Source organism: Schistocerca americana, chromosome 3 (assembly GCF_021461395.2).
Source record: "Schistocerca americana isolate TAMUIC-IGC-003095 chromosome 3, iqSchAmer2.1, whole genome shotgun sequence".
NCBI lineage: Eukaryota > Metazoa > Arthropoda > Insecta > Orthoptera > Acrididae > Schistocerca > Schistocerca americana.
Window position 1 is genome coordinate 969,610,547 of NC_060121.1, and position 23,184 is coordinate 969,633,730.

General features: G+C 45.5%; 2 protein-coding genes across 2 annotated transcripts in view; both read right to left on the reverse strand.

The window, feature by feature from the left end:
* The window catches only part of LOC124605237 (rho guanine nucleotide exchange factor 10), a 527,940-nt gene that overhangs the window by 485,839 nt on the left and 18,917 nt on the right, over positions 1 to 23,184 (reverse strand). The window lies entirely within an intron of this gene.
* The window catches only part of LOC124606595, a 40,315-nt gene continuing 32,849 nt past the window's right edge, over positions 15,719 to 23,184 (reverse strand). The window contains exon 5 of the mRNA XM_047138579.1: positions 15,719 to 15,963. Within this exon, the coding sequence (XP_046994535.1) occupies positions 15,719 to 15,963 (245 nt within the window). The remainder of the gene's footprint in view (positions 15,964 to 23,184) is intronic.

Sequence of the window (23,184 nt, forward strand, 5' to 3'; positions counted from 1 at the left end):
ACAGACAATCGTTTTTTTCTCGTTCCATTTGCGAGAGGGATAAGGAATGGAAATGACTAGTAATGGTACGGGGTGCTGGGGGTGCTCTCCGCCACGCACCTTACGGTGGCTTCCGGATTATGGATGCTGATGTAGATGCTGTAGGAGGACGTATATTTTCGCCGGCCGTTGTAGCCGAGCGGTTCTAGGCGCTACAGTCTGGAACCGCGCGACCGCTACGGTCGCAGGTTCGAATCCTGCCTCGGGCATGGATGTGTGTGATGTCCTTAGGTTAGTTAGGTTTAAGTAGTTGTAAGTTCTAGGGGACTGATGACCTCAGATGTTGAGTCCCATAGTGCTCAGAGCCATTTGAACCATTTTTGAACGTACATTTTCGTTGTGCAGTCATTAGAATACAACCAACTGTCCGTGCGGTTCTACACGCCAATCATCTCAAAGTCCGAAAGATGGCGATCAGCTGCGTGTATGATCTCTGGGCGTGCTGTGTTGCGATCTGCACTGAAAGGTTCCAGTAACGTTAGACACACTCAACAACGATATTGTGTTCACATCTGTAGGAACTGAATTTTTTTTCTGTACTGAAAACAAGTTCGCATAAGGCTGAAATTTCAATCAACACATTCCACTGGTATGAAAATACTGAAGTATCAGTTTAATAGCGTTCGGTCAAGGTGTTCGTTGTGTGAAACCCTCCATTTCCGTTACTGTAAATTAGCTTTGTGACTGAACCGTAGTTGGAGCCATTTTTTTTACCCCCTATGACAATACCTCCACTAACAGTTAATTAGTTCAAAAATTATCACGTCGCGCACTCAAAGTTGCGCAACTAAAAGGTCTTTAATGTGGCATGTATTGCTATATCAATTGATTACAGTCACTGAAGAAAATTAACAATAATATCACTTATCTTGTATTGGGAATCCAACGAGGATCTCGCTCTGGCTTTGGCAAGTAATTCAAAATTGTTGTCTAGGTAGCATAACCATCGCTGTTGGTGCGAAAGGCACTCGGGTGTTAACTACGCCGACTTGAAGAACTTACGAGGACAATCTTTCAGGATTAACTTGATGATTTATGTTTTTCATTGCAATGTGCTTCATACTTTTTTAAACAATGGTCACTTGAAAATAATTCTTGACACTCACTTTTCACAAAAATCCATATTTATTAAACTTTTTATACTTTCGCACGTTCAAAACATAACTTCATCGTACAATTTCGCAGCCCTTACTGCTCTTAATAAAACTCACAACATTTTTCATTGTCCACAACTCAGACTCATCTTTTCATTTCCAACACAAAGTCAAGACTGTTCATATTCAACACAAAAACTTGACATGGCTTCAACATAAAGAAAGCCACAGGGGCGGTGTTCCTGGATATCGAAAAGGCTTTCGACCGTCTAAGGCACAGCGGCCTCATTCGCAAACTCAGCGACGCGGGATTCCCCGACGGGCTGGTGCGTCTAACACACTCATACCTCACAGACAGGAGTTTCAACACTGACGTGCAGGGAAAACAACGAACACGACTCGGTATACACGCGGGAGTACCCCAGGGAAGCTTCCTAGGGCCCCTACTGTTTAACCTCTACATAAACGATCTCCCAACCACACACAACACAACGATGGCAATCTACGCGGATGACACAGCCATCCTTCCGCAAGATTGGAAACCATCAAACATTACGTCACGCCTACAGACTGCACTCAGAGTGGCTGAGCTTCGGTTGGAGAAACGGCGTGTTAGAGTAAACGTCGACAAGTGCGAAGCCGTTCTGTTCACTAGAAGACCGAAGCAACTGCGCAAACACCGACACTGCAGACCAATAACTCTACATGCACGCCCAATACGTTTCCGTGAGAAAGTCAAATACCTCGGTGTCTGGCTGGACCGGAAACTACTCTGGGGGGGACCACATACAACACATGACCAACCGAGCTAGCGCGAGGCTCAAACAGCTCCATCCTATGCTCAACAGGCGTAGCACACTGAACAGAAGGGTGCCGAGGTCCATGTACATGACACTTATCCGACCCCTGATGACGTCCGCAGCTCCTGTCTGGGGACACGCTGCGCCTACACGCCTGCGCCGTCTGCAGCTCATACAAAACAAAGTACTCAAAATCATAAGCAATGCTCCACGATACACACGCATCGCGGACCTTCACCGGGAATACCGACTTGAGACTCTCACGGTTGTTATCCACCAAACTCACCACAAGACTGTACAGAAATTCCAGACATTCGCAGAACCCATTTATTCTGAATCTGGGGAACTACGACCACAACCATAGATGGAAACATGAAAGACCAAAAGACATACTTGTAAGGACCTAACATCTATGGCCAAGCACACGCAAACACAACGGTACTGGCGAGCCCCTGTTAATTAGACGCCATTACTGGATATCCAGCTGGAATACACTGCCGAATAACTGGCACCACGCAGGGAAGCCGTACCGTACACTGCATGCAGACAAGCTCCACACATCCCCCACACAGTGAAATGATCTATGGCCGATCTCCCACTACTGTATAACGATCTTGATTGTTCCAGGAAGGTAGCGGCTGCAGCAACTGGGATACATCGCCATCGCTTGCCACTGTAATGAAGCGTGATACCTATGCTAACAAATCCAACCTTGCATGAACTATCGCAGCTAGTAAGCCACTACTGCTCTTACTACCCATCCCACTGTCGCAGAGGTTTTTTTCCCACAGCACGAGCCTTGGCACTTTTTTCCCTCTGCTCTTCAAATCGCTACCCTCACTCGCGTTTCGTCCTCTATCTATCACCTGATGGACCGTGTTAATGCGTAGCCTTACCCAGACGCACGGACAACATCACAGCCCAGCATCCTGTGATCCACATACTAGATAACTAACATGTTGACGGAGGTGACAGTAGAACTTTTGGTTTGGTCACCACGTTGGTGCGGGCGTGGAGGGGCCCCATCTCTATTTAGAACTACTCTGTACGCTTCCGCGCCAAAAGTCACAAGCAAGCATCAAAGATAACAATAAGTACAAAGATATTCACACTAGATATTATATCGATTTCAACATTTAAAAATATCGACGTACATACATATAAAAATGGAACCAAATTTGAATAGAGTGAAAAATGTGAGACATTACGTAGAAAAATATTCATTAATCTACGGTATCGAATAATAGGGTTGGCGGGTGGTAATGGTTTCGCAAATAAAGAACCATTATACTCCTCAGAAAAATTCGTTCAGCCCCCAGGGTGTGGGACCACAGTAGTTCTGTAATATCCGTATGAGATGACCCAGCTGAGAAGTGCTGCCCCTGTGCGGCTGCCTGTCTTGTCTTGTCTTGCCTTGCCCGCTTCTCCCACCTCATCTCTCCCTCGTCGGCTCAGCTGCAGCTTGCACGGAGCCACTCGCCTTACCCGCCTCTTTTTGTACGTGCACGGGTCGTATCTGGCGCTTCCATCACCATTTGAGCCCCGCTTCCCACTTCTCTCGCTGGTAACAGCTGCTGTGTTGCTCGGCGCATTTTACGTTCCTGCTTCATCCCATTTCCGCCCGGCACGTGGACACTGACTCCCCGTAAAGTTAGAATGTACTACGAAGTTCCAACATCTGACAGCTGCAAACTCACAGCTGCTGGGCAGAGTGGGCGTTCTGCGCTCCAGTGTCCAAGCTCTGGTAAAGACAAACTCATTTCGATCCCAGTGACAGTTCTAGTTTTTCCACCGAAGAACCTGCATCTTACATTACCCACGGAAAAAAAATCATTTGATTTTAACGGTTTGTAGACGCTTGCTCGAAGATATGCAGATCTCAAGCCTTTCTCGAGAAAACTAATCCACTAATATAAGCCATCGCGGGGAACTAAAACCTCGGACAGAATGTAAATTTTATGTGGATCAAGGGACATGCTAACATTACATATAATGAATACTCGATAATTTAACAAAGATCGCCGTTTAAAATGGCTCGCTTGAACAGGTGTGACGTTTATATTACTCTACTGGCCATTAAAATTGCTACACCACGAAGATGACGTGCTACAGACGCGAAATTTAACCGATAGGAAGATGTGATATGCAAATGAATAGCTTTTCAGAGCATTCACACAAGGTTGGCGCCGGTGGCGACACCTACAACGTGCTGACATGAGGAAACTTTCCAACCGATTTCTCATACACAAACAGCACTCTACCGGCGTTGACTGGTGAACGGTGTTGTGTCTCGTGTAAGGAGGAGAAAGGCGTACCACCACGTTCCCGACTTTGATAAAGGTCGGATTGTAGCCTATCGCGATTGCGGTTTATCATATCGCGACACTGCTGATCGCGTTGGTCGAGATCCAATGACTGTTAGCAGAATATGGAATCGATCCCAACGGCCTCGTATCACTAGCACTCGAGATGACTGGCATCTTATCCGCATGTCTGTAACGGATCGTGCAGCCACGTCTCGATCCCAGAGTCAACAGATAGGGAAGTTTGAAAGACAACAACCATCTGCACGAACAGTTCGACGACGTTTGCAGCAGCACGGACTATCAGCTCGGAGACCATGGCTGCGGTTACCCTTGACGCTGCATCATAGACAGGAGCGCCTGCGATGATGTACTCAACGACGAACCTGGACGCCTGAATGGCAAAACGGCATTTTTGGGGATGAATCCAGGTTCTGTTTACAGCATCATGATGGTCGCATCCGTGTTTGGCGACATCGCGGTGAACGCACATTGGAAGCGTGTATTCGTCATCGACATACTGGCGTATCACCCGGCGTGATGCTATGGGGTGCCATTGGTTACACGTCTCGGTCACCTCTTGTTCGCGTTGACGGCACTTTGAACAGTGGACGTTACATTTCAGATGTCTTACGACCCGTGGCTCTACCCTTCATTCGATCTTCGCGAAACCCTACATTTCAGCAGGATAATGTACGACCGCATGATGCAGGTCCTGTACGGGCCTTTCTGGATACAGAAAATGTTCGACTGCTGCCCTGGCCAGTACATTCTCCAGATCTCTCACCAACTGAAAACGTCTTGTCAATGGTGGCCGAGCAACTGGCTCGTCACAATACGCCAGTCACTACTCTTGATGAACCGTGGTATGGAGTTGAAGCTAGATCGGCAGCTGTACCTGTACACGCCATCCAAGCTCTGTTTGACTCAATGCCCAGGCGTATCAAGTCTGTTATTACGGCCAGAGGTGGTTGTTCTGGGTACTGATTTCTCAGGTCTATGCGCCCAAATTGCGTGAAAATGTAATCACTTGTCAGTTCTAGTATAATATATTTGTCCGATGAATACCCGTTTATCATCTGCATTTCTTCTTGTTGTAGCAGTTTTAATGGCCGGTAGTGTATATACAGGAAGAAGGCACAAGTGAGAATACATATATCAACTATCGGTAGACAGTAAACGGAAATATTATAAACAAATACAGCCAAACATTCCTTCGAAACTGTTGTTTGGTAAATAGTTGAGGCAAATAAAAGAAATGTCTGGTTCGTCCTTTAGCGCTATGAAACTTACACAAGATCTCTCCCGAAATGAGGACATTAGAAACGCGTAACAATTTGGTTCAATGCACATATAGATAGATAGATAGATCTAAACACATATAGACGTGGACCCTGTTGACCGTAACAGGCGAAATCGCTTGATCTATGATGGGAGAAGAAGAAAAAGAAAATTCCTAAAACATTAATGTAAGGATGTTTGGCCCTAAAGACCCAAAGTCAAATGCAGTGTATAACGACCCTGTCGGTATTCCTCCAGCCCCGCTGTATTAGCTAGCAGCCTCTCCTTACTTTTCCCAGAAACTTTCCGTAAAGTTAATCTCATTAAATAGTTCCGCGATGGGTACTACGATGGCTGTTTCAAGTGAGTTAATGGGTCACGGATCATAATTTATTCAAATACTCAGTAAACATTAACACTTTTGATAACATTCACCATTTCAGTCTAAATTCCACAATTTACTACCGATTGCTTCCACACTGTACCCTGAGCAACGACCGATCACGGCACGGACATTACATAAGCATTAAGATGGTTATCAAGCAGTGCCGACAAATGCATTATCCAAGCTCGGCTCACTCCGTCCTTGCAGAGCGCCCAACTGCAGCTAACTCGCACCACAACAATAACGGTTCTCCAGTATATTGTCAACAAGCCGAACATTAATGTAATACTGGTAGCCACGGCTACAACACTCTCAATGGAGAATTTCATCGTTAAGTTCAAATGGTTCAAATGGCTCTGAGCACTATGGGACTCAACTGCTGTGGTCATCAGTCCCCTAGAACTTAGAACTACTTAAACCTAACTAACCTAAGGACATCACACACATCCATGCCCGAGGCAGGATTCGAACCTGCGACCGTAGCAGTCGCACGGTTCCGGACTGCGCGCCTAGAACCGCGAGACCACCGCGGCCGGCATCGTTAAGTAATATTAACATACGGCGAACACATTGTCACATGGACACTGTGTCCTGACAACAGTATGTTTATTTTGAGCAATTTCAAAATTCGATACAGCTAATGCGTTTGCAGACGCGCCCGACCTGCTCACTCCCCAGTACTTGAACAGTACTCTATCAGTTGCCAGTTTACTGCACTTATGCCCAGCATCATTTAACCTACTTATCCTAAACACAGAATTTTCAGGAAGTGACACACTCCTGTGAAATAACATTTCTTTTTTGTTATCGAGGTGATCCTTACGTAACTGAGGAAGAAATGGATTCCAGAACAACTGAGAATATTCGTTATCATCCAGAAAAAAAAATCAAATGGCTCTGAGCACTATGGGAATGAACAGCTGAGGTCACCAGTCCCCTAGACGTAGAACAACTTAAACCTAACGAACCTAAGGACATCACACACATCTATGCCCGAGACAGGATTCGAACCTACGACAGTAGCAGTCGCGTGGTTCCGGACTGAAGCGCATAGAACGACTCGGCCACCGCGGCCGGCGTCATCCAACACATAAGACTCAATGTCTTCACAGGAAAGGTAAGTCTGAACTAAACAAGCCGACGACGTGTAGCAAAGATACACCACAGAAGCCGATCTTCCAGCGACTGTATAAGTGCAGGAACTCAGGAAATATGGTAAGTGCAGTCAAAATCGGGCAACCGATGGTGCTAACACCAAAGAAGTTGACTGATGCGCAAACTGCACACACTTTCAGTCCCGCAACGTCTGTGCGATGCCTCTGGTCAGTCTGGTTTCTGCATTTACAGTGTCCACACGGCTCTGCGCGAATGTTTATGAAGATCCGTACAGAATGTGTGTTTTTTCACAAGTTGTTGCCTCTAAGACAACGGAAAAAATGTAGCTTTCTTTTAGTGGTTCATGTCAACCGTAACGTCACATGGGGAGAAATACTGTGATTGGTTTCAGTCTGATGAACATGGTTTCACCTTGATCGATGCGCCACTGTACACAATTTGGGCTACGGAAAATCCACATCATCTATACATAAAAAAATCTTTCTCCAAATAAAAATCTGGAATCGATACTTTACTTCCCTACAGGCTCCGAAAGAATATCATGCAATATATAGCAGTATCTATGACTTTTGTTAGCACGAGATGCCTGACACCCTTCTTTTTTTTTCACATTTTACTTGTTGCACATTTTCTGCCATTCAGTCTACAACCAGGCGTATAATTACCTTCTGGTATTTCTGGATTTCCGGAAGGCTTTTGACACTGTACCACACAAGCGGCTCGTAGTGAAATTGGGTGCTTATGGAATATCGTCTCAGTTATGTGACTGGATCTGTGATTTCCTGTCAGAGAGGTGACAGTTCGTAGTAATTGACGGAAAGTCATCGAGTAAAGCAGAAGTGATTTCTGGTGTTCCCCAGGGTAGTGCTGTAGGCCCTTTGCTGTTCCTTATTTATATCAACGATTTGGGAGACAATCTGAGCAGCCGTCTTTGGTTGTTTGCAGATGACGCTGTCGTTTATCGACTAATAAAGTCATCAGAAGATCAAAACAAACTGCAAAACCATTTAGAAAAGATATCTGAATGGTGCGAAATGTGGCAGTTGACCCTAAATAATGGAAAGTGTGAGGTCATCCACGCGAGTGCTAAAAGGAACTCGTTAAACTTCGGTTCAAATGGCTCTGAGCACTATGGGACTTAACATCTGAGGTCATCAGGCCACTAGAACTTGGAACTACTTAAACCTAACTAACATATGGACATCACACACATCCATGCCCGAGGCTGGATTCGAACCTGGGACCGTAGCGGTCGCGCGGTTCCAGACTGAAGCGCCTAGAAACGCTCGGCCATTCCGGCCGGCTTCTCCTCCGAATGTGAAAATATTTTGTTGACACCGACCTACATAGGGAGGAGCGATCATCACGATAAAATAAGGGAAATCAGAGCTCGTACGGAAAGATATAGGTGTTCATTCTTTCCGCGCGCTACACGAGATTGGAATAATAGAGAACTGTGAAGGTGGTTCGATGAACCCTCTGCCAGGCACTTAAATGTGATTTGCAGAGTATGCATGTAGATATAGTTGGTAGAATTATTGCAGTTCCTTTTCTACACGTATGCTTATCACTAATTTACGTTGACTCCCGGCAGTGGGCAGTACCACATCCACACGTCTTCCGCAGTTTACCGCGTCACATTACCAAACTGTCGCATCGACAAAACGTCAAATACCTGGTACTAACCCAATGAACCCAGTCACCTACACAACTGGTCAGTTGTGACCTTGGCAGCAGCAACGACACTTTGCTTGAAGTGCGACGAGAGACAGCTCTGGGCCAATTTGTGTTTCCGGTGACAGACAAAAGAGACGGCACTTCCCACAGAGGGCAGGGGCGACGACAGGAGATAAACAGCGTCCGCGGTAAAAGCGGCAGAACGGCGTTCCCACGGCGAACCAGAGCACGTGTCTTCTGCTCGGGCCGCCGCTGTAGCGGCGCACGAGCTGGAGGCCAGGGAATCCAACACCACAGGCACGGATCGTGGGAGGACGAAGGTCCAGCGTATCACAATGATCTTCGTGGCGTCAAATACACAATACCAGGTTAAAACGCTAACACTGTGCCGCGACATCTAGCGAAAACTACCAGTACTGCCACCGCAAGCATCGATAAAGAACTTTCTAAAGCACCATAAAGAGTATAGTATTAACAGAGTCCTCCCAAACACGTGTCCGGTGCCTTACCACTACGTCACCTCGCTCCGTAGGTTGATTATCGTGTTACTGGTGATGGTTATCATGGTAAGACAGGAGAGAGTTAAATCCTCTGCGGTGCACAGCCTATTTGCTGATAATTTCAACCTATTAACTGCCATCACTCCAAGAGCTACTGCACGGAAATTTGGAATTCAGTACTTGAATAATGGTAACAAAACCATCATCTGTATTGGAATCCAACATCGTTCACTCTTTATAACGCATGCTACCAGTTTCGACGCCAAATGGTATCATCTTCAGGTCCCAAGCGTAACCTGCCATCCATAACCGGAATGATAAAAGACTTAACGAAGTCTTCAAATGGGAAATCAAGCACTTGCGCCAGCATGTGCAACGAACAAAGCCGTAGTCAGCCTGCATGTTGTGCTTGCTACTGCTGCGAAGGTACGGAATCCAGCTAATTTTGGCCCCGCTGCATACGACTCTGTTCGTTGCACATGGTGGCGTACATGCTTGATTTTTCCATTTGAAGACTTCGTTGGTCTTTGTCGCTGCGGTTGTCGATGGCAGGTTACGCTTGGGTCCTGAAAATATCACCATTTGATGTCGAAACTGGTAGAATGCGTAAAAAAAGACATTGGATTCCAATACAGCTGTTGGTTTTGTTATTATTAGTCAAGTATTTCACGTCCGGCTGTTTTCCTGCTTGATCGATTACCAGAGATTTGCAATTCAATCCATGACATCTATGTGCAGTCTGCTGATCAGTAACTGTACTGTTCTTCGTTGCCACATGTTGGAGCTGAACGTAACAGTACCATGTCACGAGCGGGCTGCCTTTGCGTTGAACGTCCTGATGTTTCAATGCGTCAATAAAGAAGAGAATTTAGGCAGAATAAATTTTAAGTCAAACTCTTTGGCTACCTATTTCGAAAAGAAGTCACCGAACATCCAAACTCCGAATAAACAAAACCGTCTGAACTTTTAGGATGTTGTAGAGCAGTAATAAGCCAAAGTTATGGTTTAAGTGTCACAATTCATTAATTAGTTACTGCGACCTATCGTAACAGGAAACATTAAAATTAAATTTATGTTCCTACAGAGAGCAAACAAAGTAAAATTCAGTTTTCAAAATTGACCTTTATAAAATTTAATACAAAAAACAGTGTAAACCCAAACTTTTCCACATTTTTTTCCGTTGCATGATAACAGTGTGTGTATTAACGTACAAATCTAGGATCCCGCTACGTCTGATCAATATCCCTTCACTATACAGGGATGAAATTTAAAACTCTAATCACTGTTTCATAAAACGACAGAAAAGTATTAGTCTTTAACTGAAAACTTCTTCAGGTCGCTGTTTCCTCAAAAAAGTAATATATCATAATAAACACTGACCGCGATTTTTCCGCAAAGAATAGTTGATTACGTATGTTTTAACAAAAATATACATTATGGAAACTATAACCATTTTCGTACTCTCAGACGACTTAACCGGCAAGGGCATCGTGTCTAATCGTGAGCACCGATTTTGTCCAAATTTACGACACATGCACAGCCTGACAAGAACCGAAACTGACAGAAGTCAGGAGCTCCAGATGGCCAAGCGTTTTGGAAAAAATAGCACTTTCGGTGAGGATCGGGCGAGACGCTGGCCGTTTACATTATCGTAATTACCAGACAGCTGCGGAAATAATACAGGGACGTAATTCGCGGGTCGTGGGGTCGACTCCCTATGCAGGAACCTTTTTTAATTTCCAATTTTTACGTTACTTGCACTGCAAATAAAACGAAATATTGTTCAGTACATTGTATGTCTTAGAATTTTCCTAAAAGGTATGAACACGAAAATTTGAATTGCAAGTAAATTTCCAGGAAACGATTGTACGGCGTATATGAGAACTTCATCTAAAAAACAGATACTTTTATTATTTGCAGTTTTCTTGTTTAGTGATATCATTTGTAAGTAGGCTGTTTATGTTTTTTTTATTGGTAACGCCACGTAGCGCTCTGTATGAAAATCACTGGCTGTGCTGTGTGCAGTCTGTGGCTAGTTTGCATTGTTGTCTGCCATTGTAGTGTTGGGCAGCGGCAGCTGGATGTGAACAGCGCGTAGCGTTGCGCAGTTGGAGGTGAGCCGCCAGCAGTGGTGGATGTGGGGAGAGAGATGGCGGAGTTTTGTAATTTGTCATGAACTGCTATATATATTATGACTATTAAGGTAAATACATTGTTTGTTCTCTATTAATATCTTTCATTTGCTAACTATGCCTATCAGTAGTTAGTGCCTTCTGTAGTTTGAATCTTTTATTTAGCTGGCAGTAGTGGCGTTCGCGGTATTGCAGTAGTTCGAGTAACGAAGATTTTTGTGAGGTAAGTGATTTGTGAAGGTATAGGTTAATGTTAGTCAGGGCCATTCTTTTGTAGGGATTATTGAAGGTCAGATTGCGTTGCGCTAAAAATATTGTGTGTCAGTTTAAGCACAGTCTTGTATAATTGTTCAAAAGGGGACGTCTCACATTTCTCAAAATATAATATACTTTGTTAATTACTCCGTATACAGCCTTTTACCCTCGCTCGAAATGCGAATGACATAGGAACGAAAATCGCTTATATTGGTACGATGTACCCTCCGCCATGCACTGTACATTGGCGTGCGGAGTATATGGTAAATTTAGATGTAGAAACTTTTTTGTATGATTTTATTTTTCTCCCATTCTGAAATCACACTGTCCAACGACGTTGCCTGTATCTTCGCTGCTTCAGCCAGGGACAGCTATTAATTTCGCTTTCATTCGAAACAGATCTGCGGTTTTGGCCGAGCAATCTAAGACTGTTACGACCAGACGGGCGGACACAAGAGGACCAGAACCTGCAATCTGGCGAATACGGCTTCGCAGAGTCACATTTTTCTCGCATGATACGTTGTTTCGCTATTATCAAGAGATTACGCGGCGGAGAGCGGCTTGTTTGCGTCCGTATTTGGAGCAGGCGGGCATTTACAGCGCCGCACAAACACGCCCCCCTGTCCCCTCCGCCCCTCTTCACACATGAAAGGCGCCGCCGGGTCACGCTTGTCCAAGGAGGCGGCCGCTTTCTGCCTGGCCCGCCTGTGCGTGCAGCACCGACTGCTCATTTTACGTTCACTGCCTGCTTGTCACACTTTGTGTGTCTGGATAATGGTGGCTGTAGGGAAACGCGAGGTCCAAAAACGTCGTCCCAGCTGAGCACTCGGTTACACTCAGTGGCCCAGTTTGGAGATGGGCAAACTCGTTCATCCTTGAGAACTAGTTCACTGCTGATCGTTCTTTTTTGGAAACCGTTCATTTTTACTCGTTCACCATTTGTGCTTGGTATATGGTCTTATGAAAAACTGAAGACAAGTAGTGTAGGTGACTGAAGGATGGAGGGCACCAAGAGGGGACACTTGCCTCCCCCCCTGGATTATAGTGTTTTTATTCATTATAGAATTCTTACACACTCTTAGAAGTAATTTCTGTGATTCTGCAGAACCTCTCGTTTAGCCAACCGTGGCTGATCGCAGGGAAATAATATAGGGTGGCGCACGGAAAACCGGCCCCGAGAACAGACTGCTCGCCAATTACGGACGATGTGTTGCCCGTTACGAGCAGATACAACAAACAGACAAACATGTAATAATTAGGCAGTGAAGAAACAACAAGCTAATGCAAGAAACAATTGCGAAACAATCGATGACGATGTGTATAGAGCTGGAGAAGAGAACATGAAAATCTCACGCGACGCGCATGGGCTACAGCTCATGTAGTCTTGTAAACCTTTCGGTGGCTGTTTCCCAACTTAATAGACCACAAGTGTCTTGTATAAAATTCTTCGTTTCGACTTCCACTACATAGCTATGCTACGTTGTAAACAATAATCGTTTACACCCTGTATATACTTCACGTTGTCTGAGTTCGTAGGCGAAGTAGAGACTTTATGGAAGCATAAAATAAAATGTGGGTTTCTCACACTTGCATCACACGCTTAGTAAAAATTAGTTTTTTATGTTGCATTAAGTTAATGCAGCAATAATAATTAAGTTCGCAGATATAAAGTTTTTCGTTTGAAAGCTCCTTCTGAACAAATGTTTTTAAGATAATAAGTAAATACGACCAAAATTCCTACAACACTTCCTGAGATTAGCCTGCATTTACAGATGGGTGAGAGAATTTGTTAGAGGAGCTGTGAAAGTTGGACCCATGGAGAAAAAGATACAAGAGAGCAGACGGTACGGACACTTACAGAGAAAAGGAGGAGACTATATCGGAAACAGAGTTGAAGATATAAAGTTTGAAGGAGCGAGAAGAAACCGAAGATAAGGTGGAAGGATAAGATATCCGGGGACCTAACGGAGAAAGGATGGAAGAAGGAAGAGGCAACGGATAGAGTACTATAGCGGAGAAAGATCCAGAACCGTAACGCCGACCGTACGTGACGTGGGACAAGACGACGATAAAGAAGAAGAAAAGAAAGATGCAGATGGGTGAGAGAGGTGACTTTAATTTATATATACACTCATGCTCATAAATTAAGGATAATTGCAGAATGTGGTGCCACACATCGTGGCATTACACAAAACTGGCGCTAATAGCATAGGCACACAGGGAACACACACGATACAGGTCTGTAATCCCACGGTACTGGTGATAAGTTAAGAAAACCGTCCCGAAACACATGTGCTACAAAACGCCACTGTTTCCTGCGCATGCACCCCGACACCAATATGTGATATGATCAAAACGCACACGTACACAGGCCGCACAACGGGTTGGCATACTCTGGATCAAGTGGTCGAGCAGCTGCTGGGGTATAGCCTCCCATTCTTGCACCAGTGCCTGTTGGAGCTCCTGGAGTGTCCTAGGGGTTTGAAAACGTGCAGCGATACGTCGACCTTGAGCATCCCAGACATGCTCGATGGTGTTTAGGTCTGCAGAAAAGGCTGACCACTCCATTCGCCTGATATCTCCTGTTTCAAGGTACTCCACCACGATGGCAGCTCGGTGGGGCCTTGCGATATCATCCATCAGGAGGAAGGTGGGGAACACTGCACCCCTGAAAAGGCGGACATACTGGTGCAAAACGACGTGCCGATACACCTCACCTGTTACGGTTTCTCTGTCAAAGACATGCAGGGGTGTACGTGGACCAATCATAATCCCACCCCACACCATCACACCACGACGTCCATACTGGCCACTTTCAAGGACATTAAGAGATTGGTATCTGGTTCCTGGTTCACGCCAGATGAAAACCCGGCGAGAATCACTGTTCAGGCTATACCTGGACTCGTCCGTGAACATAACCTGGGACCACTGTTCCAATGACCATGTACTGTGTTCTTGACACCAGGCTTTACGGGCTCTCCTGTGACCAGGAGTCAGTGGAATGCACCCTGCAGGTCTCCGGGCGAATAGACCATGTCTCTTCAGTCGTCTGTAGACTGTGTGTCTGGAGACCACTGTTCCAGTGGCTGCGGTAAGGTCCCGAGCAAGGCTACCTGCAGTACTCCGTGGCCGTCTGCGGGCACTGATGGTGGGATATCAGTCTTCTTGTGGTGTTGTACACTGTGGACGTCCCGTACTGTAGCGCCTGGACACGTTTCCTGTCTGCTGGAATCGTTGCCATAATCTTAATATCACACTTTGTGACACACGGAGGGCCCGAGCTACGACCTGCTGTGTTTGACCAGCCTCCTGTCACCCTAGTATTCTACCCCTCCTAACGTCATCAATATGTGTTCTTTGAGCCATTTTCAACACACAGTCACCATTAGCACGTCTGAAAACGTCTGCACACTAACTCGGTGCACCGTACTCTGACATGCACCTACACACATCAGTGTATGTGGACTGCTGCCAGCGCCACCGTGCGACCACTGCAGGTCAAACGCACCGCGTGGTCATACCCCGAGGCGATTTAAACCTGCAAACCGCCCACCAGACCATTAATTCACCGTGTATCAGCGTTATCCTTAATTTATGAGCATGAATGTAGAAGAGAAGAAGGAGAAGGAGGAGGAGGAGGAGGAGGAGGAGGAGGAGAAAAAAAATGGCTCTGAGCACTATGGGACTCAACTGCTGAGGTCATTAGTCCCCTAGAACTTAGAACTAGTTAAACCTAACTAACCTAAGGACATCACAAACATCCATGCCCGAGGCAGGATTCGATCCTGCGACCGTAGCGGTCTTGCGGTTCCAGACTGCAGCGCCTTTAACCGCACGGCCACTTCGTCCGGCAGAGCAGGAGAAGGAGAAGAAAAGAAAGACAAGATTAAAGATGTAACATTTGGCAGAAACGCATGCACTCCGTGACAAAAGCATGTGTCTGTCCACATGCAGGGCCATTCCTTGTCCACCTGTCCCTGTATTGCATCTCTACTATCCCTATCTCTCTAGTTGTTACCCGTACTTTATCCATATGTCTTCTTCGTTTCCTCTGAATCTTCAGGTCAATGCGGCATATTCCCACGACGACTGGTAGGGATTCTACTGCCACTGCCCTTTACGCGCCTCTCGACTTGTTACACCCGTGACGGAGGAGGGCGCAGCTGTGGAACAAGTGAAGCTCCAGCGGCACCGAAGGAAACCTTCCGCTGGCGGGTGCTGGCAGCCAACGCACGCACGCACGGCGCCTGGCACGCAGAGGTCTCTGTCACTGCCACGCCTCCGCGCTGGCGAGATTCCAGGGGATGCGCGCACCACCAAAGCGCCGAAATGGAAGACACACCGCCTCCTTGCACTGGAGACTTGCAAGTATCACACAGAGCTGTCGAGGCCAGAATTTCGAAGTCGGGCTACCAATACAAGTACCGTCGAGATGAGATTGCATATGACGAATGGAATATTCCGGAATTTGAAACACGAACAGCTGCTAGCATGAGTTTCTTAGAAGTAGATACCTTAGGGGTTGCGAAGCAACTCAAATCGCTTGATACGGGCAAGTCTTCAGGTCCAGATTGTATACCGACTAGGTTCCTTCCAGATTACGCTGATACAATAGCTCCCTACTTAGCAATCATATTCAACCGCTCGCTCACCGATAGATCTGTACCTACAGATTGGAAAATTGCGCAGGTCGCACCAGTGTTTAATAAGGGTAGTAGGAGTAATCAATCGAACTACAGACCTATATCATTGACGTCGGTTTGCAGCAGGGTTTTGGAGCATATACTGTATTCAAACATAATGAATCACCTCGAGGGGAACGATCTATTGATACGTAATCAGCATGGTTTCAGGAAACATCGTTCTTGTGCAACGCAGCTAGCTCTTTATTCGCACAAAGTAATGGCCGCTATCGACAGGGGATCTCAGGTTGATTCCGTATTTCTAGATTTCCGGAAAGCTTTTGACACCGTTCCTCACAAGCGACTTCTAATCAAGCTGCGGGCCTATGGGTATCGTCTCACATGTGCGACTGGATTCGTGATTTCCTGTCAGGAAGGTCGCAGTTCGTAGTAATAGACGGCAAATCATCGAGTAAAACTGAAGTGATATCAGGTGTTCCCCAGGGAAGCGTCCTGGGACCTCTGCTGTTCCTGATCTATATAAATGACCTGGGTGACAATCTGAGCAGTTCTCTTAGGTTGTTCGCAGACGATGCTGTAATTTACCGTCTAGTAAGGTCATCCGAAGACCAGTATCAGTTGCAAAGCGATTTAGAAAAGATTGCTGCATGGTGTGGCAGGTGGCAGTTGACGCTAAATAACGAAAAGTGTGAGGTGATCCACACTAGTTCTAAAAGATATCCGTTGGAATTCGATTACTCGATAAATAGTACAATTCTCAAGGCTGTCAATTCAACTGGGTGTAAAAATTACGAACACCTTCAGTTGGAAAGACCACATAGATAATATTGTGGGGAAGGCGAGCCAAAGGTTGCGTTTCATTGGCAGGACACTTAGAAGATGCAACAAGTCCACTAAAGAGACAGCTTACACTGCACTCGTTCGTCCTCTGTTAGAATATTGCTGCGCGGTGTGGGATCCTTACCAGGTGGGACTGACCGAGGACATCGAAAGGGTGCAAAAAAAGGGCAGCTCGTTTTGTATTATCGCGTAATAGGGGAGAGGGTGTGGCAGATATGATACGCGAGTTGGGATGGAAGTCCTTAAGGCAAAGACGTTTTTCGTCGCGGCGAGATCTATTTACGAAATTTCAGTCACCAACTTTCTCTTCCGAATGCGAAAATATTTTATTGAGCCCAACCTACATAGGTAGGAATGATCATCAAAATAAAAGAAGAGAAATCAGAGCTCGAACAGAAAGGTTTAGGTGTTCGTTTTTCCCACGCGCTGATCGGGAGTGGAATGGTAGAGAGATAGTATGATTGTGGTACCGATGAACCCTCTGTCAAGCACATAAATGTGAATTGCAGAGTAATCATGTAGATGTAGATGCCTTTCACATGCTGCAGTAAGAAAAACTAAACTCACCTATGCCTGTAGGGTGGCGTATCTGAACATGATCAATACGACTGGTAACATCTACGGTGACGCCCAGCGATACTTGCGGAGGCAGTGTGATTGGCGTGTACGGATCTGGCGCTTGGCAGGTGTCAGCGATTTTCCACGGAGCATTTTTAACCATGTGTAAACAGGCAGAAGATGTGTTTTATCAAGAACGTAACCTTATATACAACCATGCCGCTGCGAACACCGAAGGCGACAAGGTACTACGCGACGCTGGCTTCCGCAACATGCACCAATGATGCGCCTCCCTTTCGACACCACAGTTTTGGTGCTTCGCGCCTCTCCAGTGTGGATGAAAGTAGAATTTAAGTTTCTGACAGTTCAGATAATACAGGGTGATTCAAAAAGAATACCACAACTTTAAAAACGTGTATTTAATGAAAGAAACACAATATAACCTTCTGTTATACATCATTACAAAGAGTATTTAAAAAGGTTTTTTTCACTCAAAAACAAGTTCAGAGATGTTCAATGTGGCCCCCTCCAGACACACGAGCAATATCAACCCGATACTCCAACTCGTTCCACACTCTCTGTAGCATATCAGGCGTAACAGTTTGGATGGCTGCTGTTATTTCTCGTTTCAAATCATCAATGGTGGCTGGGAGAGGTGGCCGAAACACCATATCCTTAACATACCCCCATAAGAAAAAATCGCAGGGGGTAAGATCAGGGCTTCTTGGAGGCCAGTGATGAAGTGCTCTGTCACGGGCTGCCTGGCGGCCGATCCATCGACTCGGGTCGTTGACGTTCAGGTAGTTACGGACAGATAAGTGCCAATGTGGTGGCGCTCCATCCTGCTGAAATATGAATTGTTGTGCTTCTTGTTCGAGCTGAGGGAACAGCCAATTCTCTAACATCTCCAGATACTGTAGTCCAGTTACAGTAGCACCTTCGAAGAAAAAGGGACCAAAAACTTTATTGGCTGAAATGGCACAGAAAACGCTCACCTTAGGCGAGTCACATTCATACTGAGTTGTTTCCCGCGGATTCTCAGTGCCCCATATACAGACATTGTGACGGTTGACTTTCCCGTTAGTGTGGAAAGTTGCTTCATCACTAAACACAATCTTTGAAACAATTTCAGACGATAAGGTTTCATAACTAACCTTTTTCGTAGGACTCTCCATACAGTTGATTGTGGAATTTGCAGCTCTCTGCTAGCTCTGCGAGTCGATTTTCCTGGGCTGTGAACAAATGCTTGCTGGATGCGTGCTACATTTTCATCACTCGTTCTCGGCCGTCCAGAACTTTTCCCTTTGTACAAACACCCATTCTAAAATGGCTCTGAGCACTATGGGACTCAACTGCTGAGGTCATTAGTCCCCTAGAACTGAGAACTAGTTAAACCTAACTAACCTAAGGACAACACAAACATCCATGCCCGAGGCAGGATTCGAACCTGCAACCGTAGCGGTCTTGCGGTTCCAGACTGCAGCGCCTTTAACCGCACGGCCACTTCGGCCGGCCAAACACCCATTCTCTGTAAACTGTTTATACCAACGTTTAATACACCACCTGTCAGGAGGTTTAACACCATACTTCGTTCGAAATACACGCTGAACAACTGTCGTCGATTCACTTCTGCCGTACTCAATAACACAAAAAGCTTTCCGTTGAGCGGTCGCCATCTTAGCATCAACTGACGCTGACACCTAGTCAACAGCGCCTCAAGCGAACAAATGTACAACTAAATGAAACTTTATTCGCCGACAGATAGTGCTTAGCTCTGCCTTTCGTCGTTGCAGGGTTTTAAATTCCTAAAGTTGTGGTATTCTTTTTTAATCACCCTGTACTGTAAATTGTTCTCAGCAAAGAAACGACATGCAACGATACTATATTATCTTTTGCAGGGATAAAACACAGTGAGCGAAAGGTTATTTGCAACTGGTACAGAAGGTGGACAACAGTTATAACTAAAAGAGAAATTTGCAGAGGGAATTGAAGTTCGGGAAGAATAAACAAAACACTGACGTTCGCCGATGACACTGAATTCCGTCAGAGACGAAGGAAGGAAGGAAGGAAGGAAGGAAGATTGAGTTTAAAGGCCCGTCGACAGCGAGGTCACTAGAGGTGGAGCGCAAGCTTGGATTGTGTCACGGATGGGGAAGGAAGCCGGCCGTGACCTCTCAAGGGAACCATCCCGGCATTTGCCTATTCCGAATACAGGAAGTTATACGGAACACCTAAATCTGGTGGCGGTTCTGATTAGCTTTCCTCGACTTCTTATTACTGCGTTCAGTTTGTTACAATGTGTTCAGTTCAACCACGGTATTTTTCCTGCCTGGTGGCCGCTAACGCCCCAGTTACCTTCCCTGGGGTCGGTGTATGTAACGGCAGTGTACGTTTCCTCGCCTTGCCGCTGCTGTCCGGTAAGGCGTGTAGTTTTGGCAGCTTTCTTGGTTGTTGGCCGGTTGGTGATTTTTCCTACTCTCGTGGTAGTGGTTCCTTTCTCATTCCGGACACTCTAAACACAGTATTCTGGGGATGTAGTGCAGACAGCTGGTTCCGGCTTTGGCGATTGTTCCATCGTTGCATTGATTTGTCGGACGTCAGGTAGCTTCAGCAAGATTATCATTAGTCATTCGTTAGACTGCCACTAATCTGAGTTACCATCTTGTGAAGGGAATGAAACTCTTGGCTGCCTATCTCATCGATCGCGAAAGTGTTTGTTCTCAGAGGTCGATTCCTGGAGCACCGTCTGTGACTGGTCCCTGTGTTTTATTATTCAATTATTTATTGCAATATCTTGTAATGCGTACATTAAAGGTTATGTATGTCTAGTTAATAGTTCTGGTCGCCTTCTGGAATAAATCTAGCAGTGTAAGAGTTGTGTTACAACGTTTACCGTCATTTTATTTCACCCATTTGGTGATCCGTTGCTTGGTTTTTAAAATTAACCTTTGCTATTGTGTTTGTTATTTTGCGGCAGGTTTCTAAATTTTTTTTATATAATTGCCATTCCTGACGTGTAAGGCCTTCAGCCGTGATTGTGGTTATTTGCCTTAGAATTCTAATTTGCTATTGGTATTTTTAGCAGTAACCCTTAAAACCTTATTTACTACCATGTCTGCCGTCTGATGCCTTCAGACGTGTTTTAATATTTGTAGCTTGTAAACTGCAGCGAGTTCTTAAACATTCTTAATTTATTGCCGTTCTTAGCGTATAAGGCCTTCAGCAGTGATCACAGTGGCTTTTTTTTAAAAAACATTACCTGTTTATCTGTATTTTATGGTGATTTGCTAAATTGTAACGCACTGAAAACACTATTATTTTAGGTTGGGTTAGATAGAGCAGCAATCAGTCGTAGAATTAAGTTGCTTTAATATGACATTTATAGTCACAACGCAGATCAGATTTCGACCTGTGTCAGGTCATTATCAATGCAGAGCGGAATTGTAGCAGTTGTTCGTGCTCAAGTGAATGCTTACAAAAATGGTTCAAATGGCTCTGAGCACTATGGGACTTAACATCTATGGTCATCAGTCCCCTAGAACTTAGAACTACTTAAACCTAACTAACCTAAGAACAGCGCACAACACCCAGTCATCACGAGGCAGAGAAAATCCCTGTCCCCGACGGGAATCGAACCCGGGAACCCGGGCGTAGGAAGCGAGAACGCTACCGCACGACCACGAGATGCGGGAATGCTTACACAGTTCAACCATTACTATTATTTTACACAGTTGTTCATTCCTTCATTAATAACGTGTGGTTTTTTATTTATTGTTGCGTCTGGAATTACTGGTTTAAAATAAATTGTGTATAACTGTTAAAGGCAACCGACAGTAGCTGACTACGGCCCAGTCCACAATCGTAAACTAACCCTGCCTTTCCCGGACTACCAGGTCTCAGTATCCGTTGATTCGCGTCTGCTGTTTCAGTCCGGCATGGCTCTATGCCGACTGATTTTATTTTATTTTTAGTTTCCTTGTCCGTAACAGCATCTATCCACCAATAGTCACCACACACGCGATCTGAGGCTTCCAGTGTTCTCGGGTGTACTGGCGGATGCCGTCGTCGGCCAGTACCCCCGTGAACCTCGGAAGAGTCATCAAACACTTTTTTTGACGTGGTACACGGCCATCCTCCCTCTCTGGTATGGCTGCACAGCTGTCGCCGCATCCCACATATCTGTCGTCATCCGTTTCTATCTTACAACGCCACCGCCCTTTTTCTCATGGCACTCTCCGGTCTTCCTCTTCTCTTTCTTCCCTGACGATGGTACATCAAGATGATCTTTGGCTGTATCATTCACACTGTACATCCATGCCGGGCGAGCCTCCGACCCTCTGTTTTATCTCTGATGCTTTCATCAATCTGCGTCTTTTCCGTATGTGTAACTCTACAACTCTCAATACGTTTATTTTTTTTCCAGCAGGCTCGCAGCCCTCCCATCCTTAAGTTGTTATAGACTACAGAATACTTCCATATAGCCCCTTGTTTAGTTTCGAACTTGACTTAGAACACCGTAACAGAGAGTTCAAATTTCATGTCTTCTAATCCTAAAACAGTAAAGTATAATAAAACAATAGCGAAAGCGAACTGCCCATGAGGTTTAGTGGCTAGCTTTCGTGGCTAGGGTCGATAAGATACTGGAGACCATTTCAAATTTTTTTTGTTGGTTGGTTGGTTGGTTAACTGACTGACTGGTTCATTTGGGGGAGGGGACCAAACAGCAAGGCCATCGGTCCCATCGGATTAGTGAAGGATATCGGCCGCGCCCTTTCAAAGGAAGCAATGTGCCTGAAGCGATTTAGGGAATCCACGGAAAACCTAAATCAGGATGGCCGTACGTGGGTTGAAACCGTCGTCCTTCCGAATGCAAGTCCAGTCTGCTAACCACTGCGTCACCTCGCTCGGTTTTTTTTTATGTCCGGAAGGTGGTCTACTCAGCCTTATGAATGCAACTGAAAAGCTACTCGAATATAAAATATCGACGCGCAAGTCACCGAAGTAGCACTACGTCCAAAGACTATCACCAATCATCATGATGACACCTGTCGTGTATTTATTAGCAGCAAAAGTATCAGCCGTTACTTTTTCTGGTTTTCGAGTGCGAGTTGCTTGACTTACTACGACTGTGAATCTTATTCTCTGCAGAATTCCAGACCAGTTGTACGGGATTTAGTTCTAAATGGTATGGCAGCAGTAGGTAGGGAAATACTTTCTTACAAAATTTTGTCAGTGGAATAAGTAGAAGGAGGCTGGTGCTCCTTAATTAATGCCAAAAGTCCGTTGAACCGTTCTGTGTCCTCTGAACGCCTGACACATACCACCGGATATAGTTTTTAAAATTAAAAAAGTACAACAGTTACTGGTATTTTATTCCAAATCTCAAATGCTCTACTGCTTACGAAGAACCCCTTGAGTGCGAAGTCGCAAAAGGCAATGATGTTTACGCCATTCGACGCCCCACATATTGGCTACCACGCAACCCAATACTGGCTGCTAATGAGAACAGGGGGCGGGACTGTATGTATCCAATGGTGAGCACGGCATGAGGCTACGGAGCG